Source organism: Phalaenopsis equestris, unplaced genomic scaffold, assembly GCF_001263595.1.
Source record: "Phalaenopsis equestris unplaced genomic scaffold, ASM126359v1 Scaffold001312, whole genome shotgun sequence".
Taxonomy (NCBI): domain Eukaryota; kingdom Viridiplantae; phylum Streptophyta; class Magnoliopsida; order Asparagales; family Orchidaceae; genus Phalaenopsis; species Phalaenopsis equestris.
In genome coordinates, this window is record NW_018165751.1 from 99,370 (window position 1) to 122,310 (window position 22,941).

Sequence of the window (22,941 nt, forward strand, 5' to 3'; positions counted from 1 at the left end):
AAAATCCCTTGTCCAATAAACGGAAAAAAGTTACACAATCTTTCTATTTACAACGTAGGTGTGTGAATGATCTTGTTGCAAAGGAATGGGCGACGCCGATGGTGATCAAAGGCAGCTGACGAGTTGTGGTCAATGATAATTAATGGTGATCTATGGCTGCATGAGTGAAGTTAGAGTTCAACTCTTTCACGAAGCTTCAAGTTCTCTCTTAAGACTTCAAGCTCTCATTCCATCATAAGATAGGTGATTTTTCATTTATAAAGTCTCAGTTGTAATTAATGAATCAATATAAACCACTCTAATTGAACGCTCTTGAGAGATTCATCCAATCAGACGGTTTTTTATGTATATTTGAGTGATTTAATGATTTTAAAATTAAGTAATTTTAAATTATATAGGTTCGTCTAGTCGAGACTCTCAATTTAACTATAGGTTCGACAGATTCAACTTCCGTTTGACATTTCAATATGTCAAAAAAAGCTATCAAAAGAAGTTTAATGGCATTATCGGGGCATGATTTGATTCATATTTAACTATTTTTTATAAGATTAGGTCCATTTCGTCGAGCCGGCCAATTTGATTTTATATTTGTTGAAATTAGAGTTTTGAATGACTCTTAATTAAAATTTAAATATTTATTGTGCAAATGATTGTCTTGAGCTCTATATTATATTATGTTGGATGTAAGAAATTTGAGTAGAAAAAACATTATCCTAACATTGATATAGAGTGAGCAGCTTAGTTTCCACCGAATGCTCGCAATACGAGCTCTATATTATTTTATGTTGGATGTAAGAAATTTGACTAGAAAAAACATTATCCCAACATTGATATATAGTGAGCAGCTTAGTTTCCACCGAATGCTCGCAATACGGAACCTGACATGACATTCTACAACCACATGGGTCGTATAATCCACTCACACGACGACAAGGCATGAATATTTATTAAGCCATAATTACACGATTAGCCACTAATCTATGACACGTGTCATTCATAATCCTGATTAGCAACCTGGCGTCAAGTTAAAACCAGCTCATCATCTCGACACGTGCCGTCATCAGATATTAAATTGCCCTTTGATTTTTTTTAAATTAAAAATAGAATGCTTTAATATAAAATATTAAAAAATAGCTATAAAAAAACTCAATAGTAATATTTTTTAGGTGATGTGGAAAATCATACGTTATAAATGTAAAATATAAAAATGTAGAGGTTAGATGTGTAAATACATAGGAATTGAACGGTGTATATATAAATGACATGCCCCCAAATTGTTAATTTAAAACATAAATAAGAGGACTATTTCAGCCAAAAAAAGATAAAAAATGACACGGATAAATATCCAAAGAGGACCATTTTAACGCTTTTTATGTATATACCAATCATTTGTTTATGATTATTGGACTAATCTTATTTTTTAAAATATTTAATAAAAAAACTCGGTCGCCTGAAAAATCGTGGCTGGCTGTTAGTGTTGTTTTATTAAAATAAATAAGATATTAATTATAGGTCTGTAAACGAGCCGAGCTGAGCGAGCTCGTGTTCAGCTTGTTCGAAATAGCTCGTGTTTGAAATTGGCTTGTGAATAGTGTGTTACTGTTCGCCTCAATTTAAATATTCGTGCTCGTGTTTGGCTAGTGTTCAGCTCGAAATTGGCTCGTAAAAATTAAATTAAAAAAATAGATATAATGTGTGAGATTTGAACCCGGGCCAAATGTATACAAAAGAAGGTATTCATCACATTATCACACGAGATATTATGATTTAGATTTAAATATAAATATATATAATATATTATTATTTAAATAATCTGTGCAATATATTATTATATAAATAATTATATTTTTTTTTTTAATTTCGAGCTAAAATGAACCGAACATGAGCGAACAAAAGTTATTCTTGTTCGGTTCGTTTACTAAACAAACGAGCCGAAAACGAGCTACATAACGAGTCGAACATTCATGTTTTTTTTACCGTCCTACTTAATTATAATTAATATTAGTTTTTAAAAAAAATGATCCAAAAGGAAGAATGGAGGATAAATGAGGTTTGGCACATAGAAGCACAGATCTTGAGATGATTCAACAGTCTAAAATGAATGAGATACAATAAAGAAGATGACACTTCATCAATCGAACATGAGCGAACAAAAGTTATTCTTGTTCGGCTAGTTTACTTAACAAACGAGCCGAAAACGAGCTACAAAATGAGTCGAACAGTCATGCTTTTTTTTACCGTCCTAATTAATTATAATTAATATTAGTTTTTAAAAGAAATGATCCAAAATGAAGAAAGGAGGATAAATGAGGTTAGGCACACAGAAGCACAGATCTTGAGGTGATTCAACAGTCTAAATTGAATGAGATACAATAAAGAAGATGACACTTCATCATAATAATAATTTAAATATTATTAATTTTTGTTCTATTTACTAAACGAGTGATATAATATTTTTATTATTGCACAAAAAAAAATTTACATGTATATCTCATAATATATTATAATATTTTTTGTATTTCAAATACATCAAAATATATTTATTTCTCTTTGAAAAAATAATATTAAGCATCTTTTTACTGTGATTTAAGGTTTTTGCAAATTTTATTTTATTTGTTTTTTTTTTTTGAAAAAAAATATATTTATAACATTGCAATAATATTAATAAATATTATTTTTTCGCAATTAAAATGTATTATTTTTGTATTTTTCAGGTCTTCGATGACCATTGATGAATATGCCCAATTTTAACGGGCACAAATGTTGTTTGGGTTGACTTTGTTAAGCAAATGTGTGTTTTTTTTTAATACAGCCCATTATCTTGTCTAGCCTGAAATATTAAATATATTTTAATATTTCTGAGAATTTTATGAAGAAATAAAATATTAACTAGATGGGGTTATGTGCCCCACATCAGTTGTTGTATGCTACACAAATGGATGAACCAAAAAAAATATTTGAATAATGCATAAAAAAATGTGTTCATGCTGAGCCTGTCGAGATCTAACGGTCCATTGGGGATAAATCACGATAAAAGAGGACCCATTAATAAAAGGACCAAAGGTCCACTTATCTGATTAGATGTTTTATTTTGAGTCAAAGCAAACAAGATAAAATATGACCTAGTCACGAAGGCGGTCAAATTCGAACCCATTGGAGTAAAACAAGACCGATAGACATCTAAGCACACCTCTATAAGAAAGTCGATCGAACACCCCAATCTACCTTCCAGTAGATCCGACACGAGGATCTAGTCCCTCGGTATCATCAATCAACCACTGAATGGCTACATGCGAACCATCATCAGAGATTGAGATTTAACGATGCTACAATAAGTCTTAGTCATCCCCCAAGCTCTCCTCGTTAAATAGCGAGCTAGTTTTTATAGTCACAGTGGTTTATTTTCTGCCCGACAATCCAACATCGTTTAACTGACAGGAGTTCCTCACCCAGGATCTAGTCTATCCTATCAACAATGACAGCTAACTTGACAATGTCGGCCCAGCCCATCCAACCGAATCGGCCTTACCAAGTTGAAGCCTAATAAGACCGGCTGACCGATCGAGAATGTAGCTGAGCGATGGGTTCACATATGTAATACACTCATAATATCATGTAACAACCTTCGTTAAAGTGGAGAGAATAATGTAATATTACATATTGTATCATCTCCCGTATAAATAGAGAGTTTGCTTTATGAAAAATGGATGATAGACAAGAGGCATTTCATTATTATGCACATTTCTCTATGTGTGTGTAACTCTCATAATTTCTCATTTCTTACGCTCTATTCCCTTAAGGTCTGATTGAAGAACAAAATTCATATTTAACATGAATACATATCATTAATGAGTGAAAAGTAGCTGAACCCATAACTTAATTACTCTTCCACTCGATGATCCATTAGACACTTGTCGGTTTGATGAAATCGGGTCACACTTCAAAATTATTCTACCAGCTCAACCGATCGATCCAATCAGCCTGTCAAATCGACCAAATGGACTCATGGATCGAATCAACTTGCCTAATTTGTCTACCGAGTTGATAGAAATAAGCTCATCACTTAGCCTTTGATATGCATGCTTGAGATTTCCAATTGGGCTTGGATTTGAGTCGCACATTAATTGCGAATTTCTCAATTGGGCTTGATTATGTGCTGACGTATAATTAAAATTAAAATTTAATATCAAAATTGCAAATTCATTGGTGGCGAACGGACGGCTGTGATCTGCTGTCTGTGCGAGGAAGGAGGGAACTCTATTTATACCCGTGGTCATCACTGTCCTTCAACTGTTTGTGAATTTGTACGAAAGAAGCAGTGGCAGGCCGGAATTTTGGATTTTCAGTTTGAAGGGAAGCTGCGAGGAAACTTCCTAGATTCCGTCTCTCTCTCTCTCTCCGCCTCTCGTCTTTCGTGCGGGCTGAGCGGGGCCAGCGCGGTGGAGATCGAGCTTGCTGCACGCTGCTACAACATTTGAGGGGTAGAAAAAAGGACAGGTGGAGGGTGGCTGCAATCGATCCGTTGAGTTTGGGAAAGGAATGAGCTGTCCAGCTCGCAGTTGGGTTGAACAGAGAGTACAATTGGTGCAGGGAAGGTGAGGAGGCGAGAGCTGCGATTCTGTGGGGTTTCGATCCTGGGAGGTTCGAGACTGGGAAAAGCCTGGGCTATGCTTTGCGTTCCAATTCTTTATCATTTTCTCTCTGTTTTCCTTGTTTGAAGCTGAATCAATCGTGATCTCTGGAGGTGTGCACGTGCACGTAGTTGCATAGCTTGTCACCTTCCATGCTTTTTGGCTTGCTCTGTGCGGGTGATTTTGTTTCTTCTGTATACGAGATTTGTTTTAATTGAAGATTCGAGAGGCCCGGTTTCATCTCTCCTGAGGAGTGGATCGCCATGGAACAGCCTTCGCCGAGCCGATACCAGAGACACTGTGACGAGGAGACGGGTAACCAGGGTGGTATTGGTGGGGGCAACGGAGAGATCTGCGTCTCTTACGATGCCTTTGACATTCCGCCGAAGAATGTACCTGTTGAGCGGCTCCGGAGATGGAGGGTACGTTGTTTCCTCAATGCTGATGCCATATCTCATTATTTTGCGTCTACATTGCGCTGTGGTTTTGTTGTGAAAACAGGTTTTGGTTTAACTACTCATTTTTCTGCGTTTGGAGATATTTTATTTTTTATTTTTTATTTTTTTGTTGCGCCATTTTGGAATCGGGACGGATGGTTGGGATTCCTTCGAGTCTCGGGGATTGAGTTTGTTATTTATGTGCGGATTCGAAAGATCATTCGTTCTGGTCTCTCCAGCTTAGAAGAACTTGTGAATGCAAATCGAATAATAAATGGAGATGGAGGTTTAAGCCAGGATGCGAGCTTGCCGGGGAATTCTGCTGATTGCTGATGCTCTTTCTTCGAAATACTTATTAAAATTATAGATATAGGCTGTTGAGCTGGGGAAAAAATGAAAAGGATTGATAGCTTAACAAGGGCTAGTTTCTTAGATGTTATTTTCTCAACTAACTGTTAGTTTTTATTCTATTACGGCTGCCTATCCTGCTCTTCCTGTTTAAAGTTGGGGTTTTTAAATATTATATCTCATACTTTTACTTTTTGTCTAGTATGTAATGCTCTTACTCATCCCCATAGTCATTGTTTTCCCAATAAGTTTTGATTTAGACCACATGCTGGCTATGCTTATTCTGCTAAGTGGTAACCACACATTAAGCAAATGACGTCCGTATAATCTGACAATTTGAATGCAAACATTTGTTGAACTGATGAGTTATGCGCACACCTGCTAAAAAGTTGAGTTTTAAATAAATCTAAAAATGACCATGAATGCTGGTCATTTATGTAGAAGTAGGAATGTAAATGAGTCAAGCTTGAGCAAGCTGAGAGCTTGTTCGTGTTTGGCTTGTTTGAAAATGGGCTTGGTTCTATTTGGCTTGCATTTAAAATTATTTGTGAATAAAGTGTTTGTGTTTAGTTCGTTTAAAATCAAATCGAACACTAGCCAAATATGATCTTTGCAGATAGAGCTTAAAAAAAATATTCTGAAAAATAATTCCAATCGAAAGAATTGAACTCCCAACACATATCTTACATGGGTTACAATTTAGAATTTCCAAGCATTGCACTATAATATAAATATTATAAGGCCAAATATCAAAATGATGTGATATTAAAAAAATAATAATTTTTTTTTTTGTGTATAATCTTTCTTGTTATTCCTTTTTGGGTTTTTGTTGAAATGAAGGAAAAGATTGTGCGGGATTTTGGAAAGATCTTTTCATTATATGAGTCAATATCAAGCTGAAAATGACAGAACAAGGATCTGATAGTGTTTCGCTCGCCTAATAAACCAATCGAACAAAATTTTCTTAACAAGACTAACATGTGTTGTTCATGAATGACTAGCTTTGTTGACAACCCTATGTAAAGGGACGAGTAGAATTGGTTAAAATGTCCATCAAAACCCAAGCTCACGAGTTTGATTTATGGAAGAGACCGCTCTACAATATACAAGTAAAACTATGTACATCAACCCCTTCTCCTTGCATTGATGAGAGCTTCATCCACCAAGCATGCGCTATTTTTAGTGATTTATTTGTTTTGGTCAAAATATTCTCTGCAACGTGAGAGTGCATGAAAATAAGTATTTTCTAGATGTTGTAATTTGGTATGTATTGCTAGTTAATATTGATTTGTTTTTTCTTATATCTGGGTTTCAATTTTCTAACAAAGATGTTACTTGACAGCAAGCTGCCCTTGTGCTTAATGCATCTCGCCGATTTAGATATACATTGGATTTGAAGAAGGAGGAAGAGAAAGAGCAGCTAAGGAGGAAGATACGAGCACATGCCCAAGTCATACGGGTATCTTATTTTAATCAATATTTGTGGTTGAATTGCTTTTGCTGTTTTTCCTGCTCATTATAATCATCTTTTGCTTGAATTGCTCAGGCTGCTTTTCTTTTTAAAGAGGCTGGTGAAAGAGAAGCATCAGGTGGTTCAATCTTCATCATCTATCTTCATCTTTTTTTATGTTTCTTGTGCTTCAGTGTTTTAAAACTATTCTGTTAGTTGATCAGGTAGAAATATATTTATTATTTTCTATTCTGGTATACTTTCTACCTTTTTTCTCACCCAAAGCTTGCTTAGATTCTATATTTTAATGATGAATTCCTTTTTATGATTCTTTGAATGCACACACTCAGCTATGATTATGTGGCTTCTCCTGTACCCCTTTTCCCCTCCCTACTCCAAATAGATTTTGTTAAGCTTCTTTGTAAATATATGTATTTTTTGGGACAATATTTGAAAGATTTAATGTTCAATTTCTTTATTTTATTTGTTTTCTGATCGACCTTCTCTATATATTTAATCCATGGGTGTTTATAGGCAAATCTGGTGTAGCACCGGCAGTGCCTATTGGTAGTTATGGGATTGCACCTGATCAGCTCACTACAATGACCAGAGATCATGATATGTCATCTCTTCAAGAATATGGCGGGGCAAGTATCCATTGAGACGCGTTTTCTTTTGGGTTTCTTACTCTGTAGATATTAATTCTTTAGATTTTTCTAATAGGTAAAAGGCTTATCAAATCTGTTGAAGACTAATTTGGATAAAGGAATTGTTGGAAGCGATGCAGAATTATTACACAGGAGAAATACCTTTGGTGCAAATACATATCCTCAGAAGAAAGGAAGGAACTTTTTGGTATGCTTAATTCATATATCCGGTTCTTGATTTTTCTTTAAATTCCAGTTTAAAATAACTGTCTTTGGGGCATCATTTGTGTAATTTTGCGTACTTTTCTCATGCACAGGTATTTCTCTGGGAAGCTTGTCAAGATCTAACTCTTGTAATCCTAATAATAGCTGCTGTTATATCCTTGGTCTTGGGCATTAAAACTGAGGTGCGTTCATCTTGATAATTAATCTTCTAAGTTATGTTCCCTTGCTCTAAACCTTTTGCTAGTAGGCCTTAGCTGTTTCATCTGTATTTTGGTATATATCTTTTATAATCGGCCTTAACTGTTTCTTTTGGACTAAGGTACATCTTTTCTAGTATAAGTTGCACTTTAAGAAAACTCATTTACATTTAAACATTTTACCTCTTCCAGGCTGGACAGAAAACTTTTGAACAAACCTTTACATAGGCTCATATCTTGATAAGTTTTCAAGGAACTTAATTACAAAAAAAATTAAGCAAATTAATTCACCGTAAAGCTAGACAAGGTGCCTTCCCTTTTATTTTCTATTTGTTTTATTTTTTTTTTCTTCACCTGAAACATAACATATTTGGATGTTAATTTATTTCCTGTTTTCAGAAACATTAAACAGAAAACATTTATAAACAGGCTTCGACTTTTATAATTCAATGATATTTGATAAGCCATACAAACAAATTTTGGGATTTTTTTTTAATTTTAGTTGCTATCATCTTTCAAACACAAACAAATTGCGACAAAGGAATGTTTAATGCTGTCAAACATCACAGAAGTGATTCTTAAAATGCATTAATGCAAAATACATAATTCTTGGTTGGAAAATGCTTTATGCTCGATTGTGCCCTTGATCGTAGGCTTCTATTGCAAAATAAATAATTCTTGGTTAAAAAATGCCTTGAGCTCCATCAGCTAGGCCTTTCACGAGAACTGAGAAGAAAGGGGTTGGGCTTCAGTGATAAATGCAAAGGACAAAAAGGAAAAGGGAAACTTCATTTGGGAAATGAGCCAATAAGAGGAAGGGGAATTTTCAAAATTTTTGGAATACAATGGTTTGTTTTCAAATTCAAAAACAAAACATCAAGCCAAACATGTTTTTCCAACACAAGTAGATGTCAAAACTAAAAATTAAAAATAGAGCCTGAAATGCACTTAGAAAGCTGGGATTTGGGGGTAGATTCTGGAATACTAAAACTGGGACTTAGTCGACCACTAAAAGTGCTTTGCAGGATTTTTGCTAGATCATACCAAAACCAGATAACCAATCAGTACCACGGGTGATTACCACTTAAAAAGAAAGAGTTGTTCAATATGTTAGTTAATCAAAACTTAGGCTGGATTTAGATTTTTTGGGCTTGGGATTTAGCAATGCCGCTGAAATGAATTTGGTGGGATTTAGGCTATACCCTGTCAACTGCTTGCGCGAGTCTAGTAAACTAAATTTCTCAACTTGATTAGCACTTAAAAGCAGTATAGTTATTCATAATTGAAATAGAAGCCAGAGCAAGAGAATATCATACACACAGATGCCCATACTCTGCATCAAAAGTATGAATTTTTACCTTCCAGTATGCAAAAGAACCTGCTAAATGCAAGTTTGACTTGTACACCTGTCTAAAAGTCAGTTTATCTGGCTCTCTAATTCGGTGTAGTTGATGGGTCGAAATGGATTTATTTTTTAAGGATGTTTCCAATTAAATAGCTTTTCATGGTCGACAAGTATAATAGTTAATGGTATTTTTAATGATGTTGACTTTTCTTTTTCTTATAGTATTATATCTCTCATGCAATAAAATTTTACTCTTTCTGGCTGAATGGTAAGTCTACTTATTATTTACTATTTCTGTATTCTCTTATGTTCTCTATTTGGATTTCTAGGGTGTGAAAGAAGGATGGTATGATGGTGGAAGCATTGCCTTTGCTGTTTTCCTCGTCATTTTAGTTACGGGTATGCTACTTTGATTGAGATTGCCTTTGTCTATCCACATCCTATCTGTATGTTCATTTATTTATTCATATTAGATGCTTGTTAATATCATGATTCTATGAATGATTTAACCTTCTAGTTGATATGAAAACTCCAAAAGTTTATAAAGACACTGAGAGTTAAATTCACTTTCCTTTAAGAAAACTTGAAGCTAGCGGCTACCGGCTACCGGCTACCGGCAATCATCACAGAACATCATTAGTAATTGCTGTAACCGAACTATTTTGACTATTATCATCTAATCATTATAATTCAGGCAAAACTCTGCAACCCATTTTCTCCACTTAAAGAGAATAGTGAAACTCTTAGCTTGAAATATGTGATAATTATTTTGACCGAGCCAGACTCAATGTTTTTTTCTCTTTTCGGGTTTTCAACATAATATATTTGGCATTTCCTTTTTTAACGCTTATACTTACGTATGTATTGAATCTTCTTGCAATGCTAATACATTAATCTATCACTCTACTATTGTAATTTTTCTAGCAGGCAACAATGTTATTTTTGTTTTTTACATTTTAAATTCATCCTAAGTGCCTACTTTATTAGACTATGCTGTTACACTTGATTGGTAAGCTGCTGGTCCGATTGCGTTAAAAAAGATTGTTTAGCTTGTTGAAAACTTGGTGTAAAGTATCTACATGTAAAAATTCTTTTCTGTGTTAAATTCAAAGTTTATTAGGCTACTTCAAAGTTTGTTTTCTTCACAAACCTAATAAATTACAAAGGTTTGCTTTATATTGGAATTTTTTTTTCTGTCAATCGAATGAAATTTTTATTGAACTTGTTAGTGCGTTTTATTCTGTTATTTCTTGTAGCTACCAGTGATTATAAGCAATCTCTTCAGTTCCAAAATCTTAATGAGGAGAAGCGGAATATACATTTAGAGGTTTGTTGTTATAAATGAAAAGTAATAAGATAATTTAATCACAATGTTTTTACAATAGAAATTTAGAGAGATTAGATGTGGTCTTCTTCATGCTCAGGTTATTCGAGGTGGCAGACGAGTTAGAATTTCAATATTTGATATTGTTGTTGGTGATTTAGTTCCGCTAAAAATTGGTGATCAGGTAGGTTTGCATGGTGAAGCTATTTCTTCTTTTCCCGTAATTTGTTTGTGCCTACATTATCTTATTATAATAACACTAAGTTAAAACTTGTTTTTTAAGGTTCCTGCTGCTGGAATTTTAATTTCTTCTCTTGCCGTTGATGAATCAAGCTTAACAGGAGAAAGCAAAATTGTGAGTTTCTTATTCTTACTGTCTGGTCTTTTCATACATATGTTTCTCATTAGTGGATGCAACAACAATATTGTAATTATTTCTTGCAGGTGCACAAGGATCTGAAAACACCTTTTCTGATGTCTGGATGCAAAGTTGCTGATGGTTATGGGAGTATGTTGGTGAGTTGTTTTCTTCAGCATCTTTCATAAGTTGTTCAATCTAGCTTTGATGACTTGAGAGCTTGAGAGTTGGTAGGACAAAAATTCCAGTAAAAATAGAAGAAATAATGGACTTACTAGCCAGGTTATTTCCATATAAGTTGGGAAATTTTTTCATGAGTTTAAGGAACGTTATTTTTTAAATTCTCAGTTATATATGTTTGCTACATGGAACAGTTTTCTTTGCAATATCTGATCATTTTAAAATTGAAGAAATTAGTTCTAAGAGAGCTCATGATCACCGTTGTGTGAGTTCTATTCAACTGGATTTCACTTTGAGCTCGGTTAGTTTAGTTTTACAAGAATATTTTTGTTCAGAATCAAATGTTCGAACAATTTTGATTTAATTTCAGTGGGACATGGCTTCTTCCTGTTGCCTTTTATCACTCTCAAATTATTACTTGTAGAAATTCAGTTAATTTTTTTTGTGAAGTAATATGAAGCATGCTTTGCATTGGATTATGAATCCTTCCGTTATTTTAGTTGCTTACTTTTATATATCTTCCAAATTATTCTGCAAGCAGGTCACTGCTGTGGGGATCAATACTGAATGGGGATTATTGATGGCCAGTATATCAGAAGACAGTGGTGAAGAAACCCCATTGCAGGTTTTTTTTTTTTTTTTATTCTTTGAAATAGTAATTTGTTTGCCTTTTTTTTTACTGTTATTTATGTCATCATTTTTTATTCATCTCAAAAGGTTCGCTTGAATGGTGTTGCTACATTAATCGGCATAGTAGGCCTTTCTGTTGCTGCTTTTGTCCTCGTAGTCCTCATAACAAGGTCAGTGGAGCTCATACAGAGCATCCATCCATACATAGCACTCAATTTCATACTTACATAGCACTTAATTCATATGTATCCTAAACTTTATCAGAGTTTTGTAATTTCACACTGAAGGCTGAACAAAATTTCAGATTCTTCACTGGTCATACAAAAAAGTATGATGGAAGTACTCAATTCATCAAGGGGCAGACGAGTGTGAAAGATGCAATAGATGGAGCCGTAAAGATTTTGACTATTGCAGTATGCATCCATAAGACAGTTACTACTTGGACCTTCCATATTATTCTAGTTAATAAGCTGTTGTGTGAATGATAATTAGGTGACTATCGTGGTGGTCGCTGTGCCTGAAGGTCTTCCACTTGCTGTCACGTTGACGTAAGTTTAAAATTTACGTATTTATTGATGAGCATAAAAATAAAAATTTTCCTTGATTAATTTACTATTTTGACTTGCAGACTAGCGTATTCAATGCGAAAAATGATGGCAGACAAGGCGTTGGTATGCTTACGATTTAGCAATGAAAGAATTTCCTTATTTGAGCTCATATACATATGTAACAGTTGTATTATAGGTGCGTAGACTTTCATCTTGTGAAACTATGGGATCTGCTACGACAATTTGCAGTGATAAAACTGGAACTCTAACTTTAAATAAGGTAATTTTTGTCCACGTTTCCATTTTTTTAGGAAAATTTACATCTAAGCCTATGCATGAAAATGTGTATTTTGCTTTTAAAAAGGTTGTTATGAGGGTATTTTGGATGTGGTGCTAAAGATTTGAGTGATATGCATGGAATTGTAAATACATAAGAACTGTGTGATATGTATGTAAATCCCCCTTTTTTATGTTTTTTAGTCATTAAATTTTAGCTTTCTTGGGGATTTAGAAAATTTGCAAGTTCGTATTCGATAGTTTCTACGATGCATACTGCTGTTGTGATGCAGTGCTTGAGACTCTATACTTCATAGTGATAACCCATGGCGTGCCATTATAATTAATACTAATAGGTTTTATGGTAATGACTAAGATGACTGTCGTGGAAGCACATGTTGGTGGAATGAAGCTTCCTGCTCCAGATGACGCAAAACAGTTATCTCCTTCTGTAAGTTCTCTATTGATTGAAGGCATCTCTCAGAATACAACTGGCAGTGTGTATGAGCCTGAGGTAACTTTGTTTTTTTCTTTTTTTAATTATTGCTGTTATTTAGATAACTTGATCTTTATGAGCTAGATGCTAACCTATTTTTTGTTGGAAACCTTCATATTTGAAGTAAACTGAATGTTTCTCTATTTCCAATAAATAACTGAAATCATTCCTTTGTTTTCAACTCATTGTGTGGTTTTGCTTTACTTTGACAAAAATCCATCTGTGAGAGATGTGTTTTGACTTCCTAAAACCATTCTTGTAACTATAATCTGGAATTTCTATATATTACATATGTTGTAATGCTTTTTCATTTTTTCCATTGTTTGATTACTTGATGAAGGAGATCATTCCTTAACATTTTTTGTGTGTTCATAGAATGGCACCCCTGAAGTTACTGGCACCCCTACGGAAAAGGCAATACTTTCTTGGGGGATTAAGGTACTGCACATACTCCTATGATGTTTATTTAAACTTTTTTCATGCATATCTGCTGACCACTGTCATCATCATTTTCGATTTCTATAGCTTGGTATGAAATTTGATGACGCTAGATCAAAAACATCAATACTTCATGTTTTTCCCTTCAACTCAGAGAAGAAGCGAGGAGGTGTTGCAGTTCATGAGGTAATTATTTCTTTTAACCAATTTTGACATGCCATAATTTGTATTTAGATCAACCTGTTCCTTTGTTCAAAGCACTTTATGTTCTTCTAGACTTCTTCCTTGCATAATTTATGCATATTTTGGTTTTGGTGTATTCCCACATTTTCCTTGTATCCATGAATTCAAAACCTATGTTTGTTGAAAATCCTTATGTGTTCCTTAGAAAGGAGAATCAATTCATAGAGGTGAAGAAGAAAGAAAACTTTTTTGTTCCATATACCACAAGCAAAATTGCAGGATTCTCTCTGCACTATTTGTAGACATACACGTTATTAAAAATAATAATTATTCCTACAAATAATTATAGAAATGTTGAACCATTCCTTTAAACCATTAATAGTTAACCTTAAAATATAAGAATGATAGCAAAGTTATATTAATTGATACCAAAATCATAGATTCCTGAGTAGAGATTAAGAAAAGACCTGCATTTCTCCAGGATCTATAAAATATAATTGGCCTAATAGTTTTATAATATTTAAATATCTATGAAATTTTCTTATCATATAATACTATTGAGATATTTTTTCCATTTTAATCATCCTAATTACAACTTTTCAAATTATATCGTAATCTATATCTTTAAATCCTAGTCTTAAATATGATATATTCGAGATATTTGAACCTATCTCATCTAACACTTTATTTACTAAAATTTGTTTTCTTTTCCCCTTAATTTCTCATTTTATAATGAATAATTCTGTCATTCCCTTGCATTTATTTGTACAATTTTCTTTAGTGCTCTTACTATGCCTCCTCTATTATTACAGGTAGGCTCTGAAGTTATCCATGTACATTGGAAGGGAGCAGCTGAGATAATCCTAGCTTCATGCACAAGCTGGATGGATTCTCATGGCCACCTCCAGGAAATGAATCCAAATCAGGTGACATTTTAATGTTCTCTGTGTTTTTTACCCGTTATATATAACCCTTTTTTTTCGGTTCACTATTTTATTAATGCCAACGTTGTTCTTTTTTTATGTTTCTATTTCATGATTTCAGATGGACTCGTTTAAAGAAGCTATTGAAGAAATGGCAGCATTAAGCCTTCGTTGTGTTGCGTTAGCATACAGGTTATTTGAAATGGAAAATGTACCTATGGAACAAGAAAGGGACAGTTGGGCAATGCCGGAGAATGATTTGATTCTGCTCGGTATTGTAGGGATAAAGGTACGTTGTCTAGTATCTGTTGTCTAGTATGAAGTTTCCTGTAATTTAGGTAGCACGATAAATATATATGTATATATATATTTCTTACAAAACCACAATTAAACTTGATATGCTTCATGGATCGATATTGGTAAAATGAAGAAGGTTAGAAAGATGTAAATGATGAGCTCAGGAAGAATAGATTGAGAAATGACTATTGATCGTGATGTGAATTAGTGCTTTGATATGAATAATGGAGGGTAGAATATGTAAATAGAATGAACAGAAGAATTTGGAAATGTGGAGAGGAGTTCAGTCAAAAGAGCTTTCGATATGTTTCGCGTTGATGAAAGTAATCATGCTGCGCATGTCCGGAATATTACATGATGCGTTAAAATTGTTCTACTTTTGCATTTGCTTTTACGTGTCTTATATTTTTTTTAGAATGAATATCATATTGCTTATACATCAACTATATGTAGACTCACTGCACTTTGTTAATCCCTCCCAATTAAAAATTTTGTCAGTAACTCCCGACTAAGTTAATATATAATGTAACATTCTCCAGTCGAATGAAGAAAATTTATTACGTTGATCCCAGTATAAAGCCAATGATGATATTCTGCAATATATATATATATATATATATTTTAAATTCTGTTATTCTATTTTTATTATTAACGAGTTTCATTTGTTGAGAACTTATGGAGTTATGTGCTACTGTTTTTTAACTCAAAACTGTTATGTTATATTGCCAGTAGGTTCAGCTCAGTGCACTTGTTTTATAGATACCTTTTTCTTCTATTCACTTACCTTATTTTTACTAATAAAGATCATTAAATTTATAGGATCCATGTCGGCCTGGCGTGAGAGATGCTGTCGAACTATGCACTAGTGCAGGTGTCAAGGTAATAGGTCAAATATTATTGTTTCCTAATCTGTATTGAAATTTTTAGAATTGGCTCAACAATTAAATTTTTGATTTTCTTTATAGCTGCAGAAGAAAGGTTCTTCTGATAATATATTGCTTGCGCGCTGCATAGATTTGGCTTTGTTTTACTTAAAAAGAATATGTTATGGATGAAGTTGGATTTTGCTTAACAACTGCCTCCAGAACGGAAAGGAAAAGAAAATTAAATATGAAGAATAGTAGTAATAAAAGCTACTCTTACTGCATTTCGTATTCTTTTCTTTAACAAAATAATGGAGGTGGAAATCAATTCAGATATTTAAAAAGCACTTATGGTTCCACATTAACAGGAAAGTAATAAGAAGTTGAAAGTCTCTTTGGGTCAGTTTCAAATTATTTTTTAATTTATTTTTGTTTTATTTATATTTTAATTTGAAATAAAATATATTTGATATGTTATAATATATATATATATATATATATATATGTTTTTAAACACTTAAAATAATGTTTAAATGTTTTGATTGTTTTTTGAACATTAATTTATTTTAAAAAAAGTAAAAACTTCTAAAATTTACCTAATCAAATATGTTTAAAATAAATAAATAATAGAAGTGATTCCAAACAAGCCATTAATATTTGTTTAACCAGTGTTAACGTGATCTTTTAGTTGGGAACATGTTCTTCTTGTGTAAGAACGTAATGTTTTGTGCTTCTTATGTACTGAATATTTTGATGTTAAATTTAGATTTTTTTTCCATATTAATTACTTCTTTCTGCTAAGTACTAAATAATTTGTGTATTGCTACTGTCTTTGTAAAGTCTTCCTTGCATGTGCCATGCGAGAAAATTCTTTCTTCTAAAAAAGGTACACAGATGATACTAATTATTCACTAATATGTAAACTAGGTTCGCATGGTTACTGGAGATAATCTTCACACTGCCAAAGCTATTGCCTTGGACTGCGGAATTCTTCAATCAGAAGAGGAAGCAATGGAACCGACACTAATAGAGGGCAAAGTTTTCCGTGCTTATTCAGAGAAAGCTAGAGAAGAAATAGCTGAAAAGATATCAGTAAGGCTGTTTGACAGAATCCTCACACTTATTTCTTGAAAACTATATACAGAAGCATTACAATACATAATTTTTTTTAGTTTTAAAGCCTTGCAAGTTTAGAAATTTCCTCTTTGATAATAAAGTCTTCTTTTTTATTTTCACTCCTCCAGGTGATGGGAAGGTCTTCCCCAAATGACAAGCTTTTGCTTGTCCAAGCACTGAGAAAAAGGGGTCATGTCGTTGCAGTCACTGGAGACGGTACTAATGATGCTCCAGCATTGCATGATGTATGATCAATCAAACTCCATTTAATTGTTGTATATTTATCTGATTTCATTAGGGCTCTGAACAATCCGATTTTGAGCTCACCGGGAGCTCACTGGGAGTCTGCTTGAAATCTGGATTGAATGCGGCTCGTTTAAGCTCGTGGTCCGTTGTATACTTGTATTCGATTTGAGCCATCTCAGCTTAAAATTAAATCGAGCTTGATCTGGCTCGAAATTGGAATGATCTTGGTCAAATTGAGCTATTTGAATTCATTTCCTCTAAAAAATCAAAACAAGTTGGTTCCTTTCAATTGATCGAACTTAAAATGAATGAATATAAATAAATTACACAAAAATCCTACCATTTGTGCATTTGAAAATTTTATTTAGCATTATATATATATATATATATATATATATATATATAGACTCGATCTGGAGCCAATTCGAGCTGATTCATATATTATGGCTCTAAATTGGCTCCAAAAAAAATTGATCCATGTTTTTGCTCATAGCTGGACTCATTTATTTAGATCTGATCTTGATTTGATCAAAAAGTTGAATCGATTTTTGAGCTATTGACAATTTTTAAGCTAAATTCTCAGCTCTTGATTTCACGTCATGTCCTCTACTATGATGTTGGATGACTTATTCAGCGTGTTTTGGACTTCAGGCAGATATTGGTCTGGCAATGGGAATACAGGGTACAGAGGTTGCGAAAGAAAGCTCCGACATTATTATTCTTGATGATAATTTCGCTTCGGTGGTGAAGGTTATATTGAATTTCTTGTTTTAGCTTTATCATGCTCTTACTCTATTTTTATGTTGGACGCTGATTAAACTTAATATTAATTCTAGGTTGTTCGGTGGGGCCGATCAGTATATGCAAATATTCAAAAGTTTATCCAGTTCCAGCTCACTGTTAATGTCGCAGCACTAGTGATTAATGTGGTTGCCTCAGTTTCAGCTGGTGATGTCCCTCTGAATGCTGTTGAGGTAGGAACATCAGGGGACAAACCTTTGCAATTTCTGATTCATTAGTATGATATTCCTAAATTATTAATATGCATCATCATGTTATGTTCTCATGATATTTAACTAATTGGGGAAACTTATATTTCAGAAGTTTTTTCTCTGGATGTCATATTTCCTTAGTGTTGCAATATTTCCAAAACTTTCTTAATTGTCAGTAATGCATGTTATTGGTACAATTAAAGGCTGAGTTTTGCACTACCTAAAGTAAATTTACTCACCTATTTTCACATATATGTTTCTTTTGTATCTAAGAATTATTTTAAGTTTAACTTTTTTTTTCTCTTTCATTACCAGCTTTTGTGGGTTAACCTTATTATGGACACCCTTGGTGCGCTTGCATTAGCCACCGAGCCACCAACAGACCATCTTATGAAGAGACCACCAGTTGGCCGGAGGTGAGTACCTATTCTACTGAAGTGAAATTAACTGAATGTTCTTGTTTTTATTTTTACTTGAGAAATATTTTGTTTAGTGCCATTTTTATATGTTTTATTTTTATATTTTTTTAAAATAAATTGGTTTGTTTTTAAAAACACTCAAAACATCTAATAGTTATTTTGAATATATATATATATATATAAGCTGGTTGCATTACTGTTTATAGAAGGTAAACCTATTTTCATATTGGCCTCTAGTTTGAATGCCCAAAGCAGCATTTTGCATTGGCCGAAATGCTTGATTTTTATAAATTACAGACCTACTGATTTTCCTACTGATTTAATTAGACACTCGAGCACCTATCTTTAGTTTTATAAATATGATATCATTGGCCTGTTAACTATGTTTTCCTTTTTGAGAAAGATAGTTAAAATTTTGTACTCTTCAGATGCGTGTTCTTCATAAACTGCATTTTTTTTTCTTATTTGTTTCTCCTTTTTATTTCAAGGGAACCCCTTATCACCAATATCATGTGGAGAAACCTCATAGTACAGGTATAGTTTTTCATCTTTTTTTGTTCTTTTTTAGTTTTGCACCATCTCTTTTATATGGGTGGTGGCTCTGCAATTTACCTCTCAACTATCATCAAATCCAGGCACTCTACCAAATAACAATCCTCCTCGTTCTTAATTTTGGTGGAAGAAGTCTTCTTGGTTTGTCCGATGAGACGCGAGAACGTGCAGATAAGATGAAAAATACCTTCATTTTTAACACGTTCGTCTTTTGTCAGGTAAAGGCCTTACCTGAATGAAGTTTTGAGCTGTTTTGTTGCAATGTTTGTTGAATGCTTCTAATCAATTAGTGCAACATTTTATCGTAATTGAAGATGACTCTCTGACTAACGTTTTACAGATATTCAATGAATTCAATGCCCGGAAACCAGATGAGATGAATGTCTTCACAGGGGTTACAAGGAACCGTCTTTTTATGGGAATAATTGGAATAACGCTAGTGCTCCAGGTGATGATTAATACTTTGGGGCATTTTCATACATACCACACAATTCCTATGAATTTTCATATCTAACACTCAAAACTTTACTTTTTACATTCATACTACCTAAATCTTCGATTTCACATAAAAAAACACCACTATTTTAACTTTTGAAAGATGAAAAATACATTTTTAGACCTTGGTTGGGTGGTATAAAGAGAAAAGTGTCAAAATGGTCCCGATTCTTTGTAAGGGGCCATTTTAATCCAACGACAACGACAACAAGCCTTTATCCTACTAAGTGGGTCTGCTATATAAATCCTTTTTCTCCATTATGTCCTATTGAGGGTCATATTTTCATTTAATTCTATAAATTAAGATCATTTTTTATACAAAACACCCAAATCTTTTTAGGTCTACCTCTACCTTTTTTTTGACACAAGTCAAATCTAAAACATCTGATCTGCCAACCTTATCATCAAATGGTCGATATTTAACGTGGCCAAACCATCTACACCAACCCTTTCACGGATATATTCATTTTGCATTTTGCCTCTAAGAGTCAAGCCAACATTCTGTGCCATAAAATATTGCAGGTCTCACCAGCATCTTATAAAATTTTTCTTTCTAAGTATAAGCGGTACTTTTATATCACACAATAGGCCCGACGCATTCCTCCACTTCAACCATCCAATTTGAATTCTACTAATAACATCCCCATCTATACCACCATCACTTTGAACAATAGATCTGAGACATCTAAAACTGTCAATTTAATCTCCAAAATATTTTAATGAAGACTAAAATAGTCCTCCAGGGGACACTCTCACCCCATATTACAAGAGTATAAATACAAATTGATACTTTATTCATGGTATAAATGTAAAAATTGAAATTTGGAATCATTAATTTGTAGCTAATGATTCCTTTGTTGACAATAATCTATGTGAATTTCCCTCAAAGAAAAAATTCTGTTTTTGCGCAGATTATGATCGTCGAATTCCTTGGGAAGTTCACTTCAACTATCAGGCTTAGTTGGAAGTTATGGTTGGTTTCTCTTGGAATTGCATCCCTGAGGTATTTAACTCTGCCCGTGGTTTCCTTTAAATTAAGTAAACTTTTCTCTCCAATCAATTTTTTCTCACATATCTGCTATGCAATTGTCACCACTACTTCTCATCAGTTGGCCACTTGCTGTTGCCGGAAAGCTCATTCCTGTACCAAAAACTCCTATTGGGGAGTATTTTCGGAGGTACTTCAAGATGCAAAGAAAAGAAAGCGAAGGTTGTTTTCCCAAGCTTATCATAAGTATAGTTGTTAATTACATATTCTAATATTGCACGTCACTTGAAAAATAGCAAATTCATGCCTTTATGATTGAAAATTCCATGAAAGAAAAGAAAAACAGACATGGAGATTATATCGAGCACACTAAATTCGAGCTACATTTAAGGGCTATTTGGTTTGCTGAAAAGGAATGTAGAGTAAAAGAAATACAATGTAATCAAAATGCAGTGTATTCGGAATATTTTAAAGTTGTTTAGTTGGAAAAAAATAAAATTGATGTACAACATGTTCGACGATAGCGGCAGCAGTAACTAGCGACGGGTGGCAGCCTAATGATGTTGGTAGCGAAAACACTGCATCGACGGGTGGCAGCCTAATGATGTTGGTAGCGAAAACACTGCATTTTGCAGCGAATTTGGAAATCGTCAAAATTTAACGAATTCGAAATACACTAATTCTAAACTACATGGTGAATTTCAAACCAAACGCCACAATTTTGTAGTCCCCTGCATTTAATTACTTTACACCACTAACCCCAGGGAAACTAAATAGCCCCTTATTGTAAAATGGAAGGCATTTGAGTGTTAATTTAATAAATATGTAAAATCTAAATGTTCTAACTGGCCCTTTTCTGCTTTGCAGCTGATGAATGTGATCAGCCGAGCGATTCAAGACCATAGGCAGCGAATCAACCGCTCAGTTTTATATGGCCAAATGGTACTTGTACTTAAGTATGACTACTACTAACCAACCAAACAATTTTTTTTTTTTTTTTAAGAGCAAAGATGATTGATGGATGAGCTTGGTAATGTGCAGCTAAGTTTATCCTACCCATCTATATGTTTTGTTGTGTCATATTTTGAATCTTCATATAATTTATATTTGTTGCTTTTGTTACTAAAGTTGGTGTACTTATTTTTAACCGTTTATGAAAGGTTTTATAATATTATAATATGTGTGGATGTGTTTCAATGGAGACTTGAGATTATAGTGTTTTTGCATACATGGTTTTTTTGATACTTTTGCAATGGCTGTCATGATGTTAAAAAATGTATTCTAATACTGAATAAATATGAGGATTATGAAATTATATTGCTAAAATAAGTGTAATGTATCATATGTGCGGTTATCCAGAAGTTGTGCAGTGTCAGACAAGACTTGTATCAAACATCAACACGGTTCCGACAGTTGTTAGAGATGGTATATACGTGTTTGATTTAAATAATAGTTAAAAAATGATGTGCAGGACATGCGTGTTTGAGATTAATGAATAAAAAAAATTTAAAAATATTTTTGACTATAATTATAATATTTTTTTTGTAGAATTAAAAATATTTAAATATATATCAATCAATTTTTATGTATTTACATATCTAACATCTAAATTTTAATTTGTAAATATCACTTATATATATTAAATTGAAAGTAGGGTTTAGTATAATATAAAATAATATATATTTATTTTTTATATTTTTTAATTGTTAGATATGTACATACATATCAAACAAAGAAGTTAAAGATCATTTTATTTTTTTCATGAATGATTGATTAAGATAATTTAAATTTTGGTATAATATAAAATAATATATATTTATTTTTATATTTTTTAATTAATTTTAAATCAACTAAATTTGTTTTCGAAAATAAAAATATAAAAATCATATCAATTAAAATAGAAAATGAAAGTAATGTAGAACTAGCTCTTAATTTTTGGAAGTTAGTGCCATAAAATTTTTTTATTTTTTTATATTATTCGTAATATTGTGTTTATTTAATATATATAGTAATAATTTTATTATAATGATGTGTTCAATTCATGCTCGTGTCCTATATCTTTAATAACAGATGTCTTTCATCCATGTCTGTATCCGTGCAACATAAGCAACTATATTGTACACGATGCATTTATAGTAATTACCAACTTAATTATTCTTGAATTCGATTTAGTAAACCAAACTTTTCACTCCTCTAATTAAGATAAGTAATGAAGTATTTAACCAAAAATAACTTAGGTCTCCCTCCCTTTCAATGTCTTATAAATTTTAGGAGCACTTAAATAATACCACTCAATTCATATGTACTTACATGTATATAACACTTAAACTTAAACTT

General features: G+C 33.0%; 1 protein-coding gene across 1 annotated transcript; it reads left to right on the forward strand.

Moving 5' to 3' along the window:
- The first annotated feature begins 4,273 nt into the window (after positions 1-4,273).
- Positions 4,274-21,884, forward strand: LOC110033944 (calcium-transporting ATPase 8, plasma membrane-type-like). The gene is made up of 34 exons (XM_020738123.1): positions 4,274-5,053; positions 6,759-6,875; positions 6,963-7,005; positions 7,401-7,513; positions 7,590-7,721; positions 7,831-7,920; positions 9,610-9,679; positions 10,537-10,607; positions 10,705-10,788; positions 10,888-10,959; positions 11,049-11,120; positions 11,684-11,767; positions 11,860-11,942; positions 12,077-12,185; positions 12,265-12,320; positions 12,401-12,443; positions 12,517-12,600; positions 12,973-13,110; positions 13,468-13,530; positions 13,618-13,716; positions 14,526-14,639; positions 14,758-14,925; positions 15,753-15,812; positions 16,724-16,888; positions 17,041-17,157; positions 17,810-17,908; positions 17,995-18,132; positions 18,466-18,566; positions 19,058-19,103; positions 19,205-19,339; positions 19,462-19,569; positions 20,528-20,619; positions 20,726-20,826; positions 21,472-21,884. Exons 1-34 carry the CDS (start codon positions 4,895-4,897, stop codon positions 21,507-21,509), a joined length of 3,264 nt encoding a protein of 1,087 aa, XP_020593782.1. The 5' UTR covers positions 4,274-4,894; the 3' UTR covers positions 21,510-21,884.
- Positions 21,885-22,941: the final 1,057 nt, after the last annotated feature.